Genomic DNA, 5,233 nt, shown 5'->3' on the forward strand with positions numbered 1-5,233 from the left:
TAGACCAATGCACATTCTGTAGACACTTGCAGAAATACTACATTGTTCTGCATATTGCACTGAGGTTAAACTATCAAAACAGCATGTACAACTTAAACTCACTTTTTTCTATACTTTTTTTTAGTTGAGTTTCTTATATTGCAGCCTGAATCTGCAGGGACCAAGTGTGGCTTTTAATCTTACTGTAGTGTTACAAGCTAGTATCTAGACTAGCAAGAGTATCTTGGAACTAAAATTGCAAGAAACTTAAATATCCCCTGACAATTCCAAATCCTTGTAATATCTGCGGAGTTACAGTTAGGGGAAGTGTCAAAAGAATAGATATAGTTGGTATCTGCAAAGCTTTTTCTTGCAAGGTGCGTCTCTTTTGCCATATCTGGCCAAGTTACTGTTGAGCAGCCTTAGTTTCCCATTAGGAGAAGCTGATGCAAGTACTGCATGCATCTTCTGTGGGAAGAATTCTACTGAAGCCTTGTTACTCATAACAGTAGTGGAAATTGGACTTGTGACACTATTTTTCTCAGTTTGGAGTCTTCTAGACAATACCCATCAAACTGAGGTCTTGTCTGTTTTTCTGACTTGATTCTTTCCACTTCCTGTCCCTGTTTTTCTATCTGTGTACACACCTGTAGCTAACTGCTCTGCTGTCTGACTGAGCTTTAGGTAGTCACTAAGTTGTTTCAGTAATTGCAGATGAAGCTTTAGCTAACAATTTGATTTGGTTGCATGGCCCTGCTCTTTCAAAGAGATGGTGTAAGCACTTGGAAGAACATGCTTGCTGAGCATTTCTTCATCCTCAGCGTAACATGAAAACAGTTCCAGTTTTTCACTTCAGCAAGTCCTTGTGTTTTCATTACACTTTTGAGGAGACTTGTTTGAAAGATGAATGCTAATTCTCTGCACAGAGGGAGCTGTAAATCTGAGATTATATGAACATACCAATTAGACTACTTAATGATGGCTGAGATATAATTACACAAAACTGCATTTCAGTGGCCTTATAAGTAGTTCCTCTCCAGTCTGGAAGAAGATTCAGGATGGGTTCATCTTCCTTCCCTTCTGAAGACTAGATCTAGCTAAAAGAAGGGTTTAGCTTTTCTCCCTTATGTCAAAAGTAGTCCCTGTCTTAGCTTGGAATTTTACCCTTAACTCTGTCCTCTGAAGCTTTGTGTGGCTAAAGAAAACTATAACAGGAAGTCTATGTTTCTGTGTAACTTTATTCTCCTTTTCCCCCTTTACAGCACTTTTGGGGGCCAGTTGCCAACTGGGGACTTCCTGTTGCTGCTATTAATGACATGAAGAAATCTCCAGAAATCATCAGTGGCCGAATGACATTTGGTAAGATTTAGGACAAACTTCTTGCCGGTAAACTAACTACAGGACACAGATTCTGTCTTTGAAGCAGTGATATATTATTAGTTGCCTGCAAACTCATGATCAAAGCAGACATAGATATCAAATATCTTGTTATGTAACTTCAGAGGCCACTTAAAAATTGAGGTACTAAAAAGGTGCAGAGCTCTCTTTCAGAGATATTTCCAGTAATTGGGAAGGGAGAGAGAGGCAGGTCTTGAGTCAGCAGTTTTGATCACCAGACTCGCTCCTAAAGTATAATTCTTTTGGTATCTTATACTACTGCACGCAGTAGTTCAAAATGCATCTCTTTACCCAACTTTCTTTGTTGAATGAAGAACAATGATGCTTTGTGGTTAGTGTGAGACTTAAATTTATCAACACTGACAAAGTGACAAAATGGTAATGCTTGGTCTGCAGGGTGCAAAAAGCAGCTGAGGGAGATTAAGTCCTTGCAAAGCAGTTGGCTGTGAGAGGCTAGTGTGACTCCTGATGGAACAGTGTGAGAATTTCTTTTTAAATGCATAAGCAATGTTGTTATTCCAGCTTTTTTGGACATCTGTAGCTCTTGCCTAGATGTCTGTCTCTATTTTAAGGTCAAATTCTTCTCTAGGATCATAAACCTGGTAGCTTTAATTTATTAGCTTAATTTTGTCATTATGTCTCTTCCTTAACTCAGTTAATAACTTAATTTTGAGTAATTCTTCTTCCCTCAAGCGAAAAACCTTTGGCTCAAGGAAATTTATAGCCTCATATTCACTAGGTTCTGCTTAGAGTAATTCAGTCTGTAATCAGCTTCCTTGAGATGGAAGACCAGTTTGAATAGTCTCTGATATAGTGAAACTGTTTTGCAAATAGCGTTTTGGTGGCAGCTACCCAGCTGAGCAAAGTTGAGACACTTTTTTAATTTTTACGAGTATATATAGGGTGGTGTGTATACAAATTTTTTTCATCTTCTAGGTTCTGTACTTCAAAGGCTGTTTTCCTTGAACAATTAATTTCCTGATTATTTTTTCTTTAAGCCTGTCAGAACTTCACAAAACTAGTGACTTCTTGGGTTGTAATTTGCTGTATTTAAATGCACTTATGATAGGAGAGTAGATTAAAATTGTTTCTCACCTTACTGGAAAGCAGGTAACAAAGCTTTATGCTTCTGAATGTGATTTCATGGGGATGGAAACCTCCTTCTCTTAAAGTCCATTTTAAAATGTTCCCAGCAAGAACATATTTAAGTAACTAGTATGTTTTTTTAAATACTCTATCCTAGAAATTGTCAGAATAATTGTATAGGACAGGCTGTGTCTAACTGGGATTAACTCTTATTCTCTGGCTGAGATAGTTTACTACCTAAACTAAAAAGACTTCAGTTGCATCACAGGAAAGCATATGAGGAAAGTAAGTTTTTGTGGAAAGCTGTAGCGCTGTAGACTTTTCGTGCATAGCAAAAATGAGCACTTGTGTGTGTTGCTGCACTGGATCCTCAAAGTGGACACGCTGTAGGATTATTGGAAAACTCAAAAGCAGTGAGAAGCGCTGTACTTGTCATTACATTCCACTAGTATGACAATTATCCCTCAACAAAATGCAGGTACTAAAAATCTACTGATGATATTTCATATTTTGCAGCACTGTGTTGTTACTCCTTGACTTTCATGAGATTTGCCTACAAAGTGCAGCCAAGGAACTGGCTTCTTTTTGCATGCCACTTGACTAATGAAGTTGCACAACTCATTCAAGGAGGACGACTGATCAAATACAGGCAAGTCGCACATTAAAAAGGGGAAGTCATAAACTGATGGCTCTTAGAATACTCTGTTGGTGGCTTTTAACTGTGGTGCAATCCCCTGTGTGGGTTTTGAACTTGTTTAACTTCATTACCTTTTGCAAATCTATTAACAAGCTTGTTGTCAGGCTGAACTATGACGTGTTGCATTGCACCTCCTTTGAATCTTCTGAGGGGTGCACACAGAAAAGGCTGAAAACCCTTATGGTCATGGATGTAGACAGGGCTTTCAGCAGCTGCTGGCTATTTTGGGGTTTGTTTCCTGTATTATGTTCATTAGTCTGTATGTGTCCATCTCAGTAACTAACTCCTGAGATGGAAGCATCCATAAAACTCTGAAGGGGTTGTATGTCTGAAAGAGAAATCAAGCAAAACCTCTCTAAGCTGACTGTGGGGTAGATCTAACTGAGTGTGACTGGAGAACAAAGTGCAAGCGGTCTTGTTGTGTAGCAAGTAGTGCAGACACTGCCCCAAGCAATCCTGATGAGTCAGGATTATGGCTTTTTTCTCTTCTGCTCTGAGAAATCTGTGTGGAGCAATGGGAGGATGGAGCCTCCTGAACTCTAAATTAAAAAATGAGACTGAGCGAAACTGCAAGTCGACCTGCCTTTGCACAAATAACTGGCCAAATGTCCTTCATTCCTAAAGTTCTACTGTAAGTCCAGACTTTTTAATAGCAATTGCAATTCAATATTCACTCTTACAAAAGCTGTTCTTCTCTTGGCAGGATGGAGAAAAAGAACTAAATAGCTAACTTGAAATAAGCCAGGGAATGTGTTCATCCTGAATCACAACCAAGGAAGACTTGCCATCTACAGTTGCTGTGACAATTACGATGGGGATAAAACAGAAACAGCTGTTATGAATATGACCCCACCAAGAATTCTACTGATTTTTTTATCTTGCCTTTTAAAAAGTACTATTCAGCAATGTAAACCATTGCATTTAAAGTCTTGCTGCCTTACAGGTCCTTAGTAACTACACTTTTAATAAAGAGTTAGTCATCCAAATAACAAGCAATATTTGAGAACTAACTTTTTTATCTAACAGTCTACAAAAGTGGCCCATGATGGTTTGACAAAACTTGTTTTCAAGTCAACATGAACAGCGGTCAGTAAACAGAACTGTAGGTGGTATCATTGTTCTATGTATTAATGTATTCTTAAAAGCCATTTAACTTGGGTGCATTCATTCCTGTTCTATCTCTTTTTAACTTAAGCGGTGGCTTGCTAATCTACGAGAACAAATGAGTAGACAGGCAGCCTGGAAGTGACCAGCTATCCCTCTTCCCTTACTGCATGCCTTGTCTCAGTAAAGAGACTTCATTAACATACATTTTTTAAGTCGCACATTATTTAAAGAAGACTCGGAAAAGCAAAAGCATAGCACTGAATGAAGGAAGGCAACAAAATCTGATACTCTTCTTTAATTTCTAAATGGATTTTATTTTTTTCCTACTGTTTGAGTTGTTCTAGGTGTATGTAATCCTTATACAGGCAAAAACTTGACTTGTTTGGAGTCTAAGATCTGAAGGACATAAGGTGCCTTTCAGTAGTTCTTTGACGTCATTGGGAGAGTGGTTTTCCTGCATGACCTACCTGAAGTTACATTGCTGTAAAGATACAGATGACAAAGAATGTATATGATGGATTTTTTCAGTGCAGTGTTTTTGAACAATAAACATGTTCCAAATGGCAATAAATCCCTTCAACATTTTGAAGAGTTTTGATTATCATATTGTGATGCCAGATCCTGAAGTGGAATTTTAGTATGGAGTGACATTTTATTACTGTAACAACATGAAGCAAAAACAGGCTGGAAAATTAAATGGTATTATCCTTTGTATGTACTGAGTTTAGGCAAGGGTCCTCTGGCTCCTAACACTGAGCACTTCTTCCCTGCCCCCCAAGGAAAAGGGGCTGTGAGTATTCCTGAGTAGGCTTGAATTCAGGACTCTTGCTATGCAGCTGAGTAAATATTGCATATTGTCTTCTAGCAATCATAAGATGGTCAGTTAAAAGACTTGCTTTATTCCTAGGCTGATACTGTGTTCCCAATTGTGCGATGGTTAAATTTTGTAACAGGCATACAAGAAAG

General features: G+C 38.4%; 1 protein-coding gene across 1 annotated transcript; it reads left to right on the plus strand.

Annotated features, from left to right (window-relative positions):
• Positions 1-1,246: 1,246 nt before the first annotated feature.
• MPC1 (mitochondrial pyruvate carrier 1) lies at positions 1,247-4,852 on the plus strand. The gene is made up of 3 exons (XM_009701310.1): positions 1,247-1,338; positions 2,980-3,112; positions 3,864-4,852. Exons 1-3 carry the CDS (start codon positions 1,296-1,298, stop codon positions 3,880-3,882), a joined length of 195 nt encoding a protein of 64 aa, XP_009699612.1. The 5' UTR covers positions 1,247-1,295; the 3' UTR covers positions 3,883-4,852.
• The last annotated feature ends 381 nt before the right edge of the window (positions 4,853-5,233 follow it).

Source organism: Cariama cristata, unplaced genomic scaffold, assembly GCF_000690535.1.
Source record: "Cariama cristata isolate BGI_N322 unplaced genomic scaffold, ASM69053v1 scaffold25115, whole genome shotgun sequence".
Lineage (NCBI taxonomy): Eukaryota > Metazoa > Chordata > Aves > Cariamiformes > Cariamidae > Cariama > Cariama cristata.

Coding starts and splice junctions, on each gene's coding strand:
- MPC1 (XM_009701310.1), top strand. CDS start 1,296: ATGAAGAAATCTCCAGAAATCATCAGTGGCCGAATGACATTTG. Junction 1,339..2,979: donor CAGTGGCCGAATGACATTTG/GTAAGATTTAGG, acceptor CATATTTTGCAG/CACTGTGTTGTTACTCCTTG.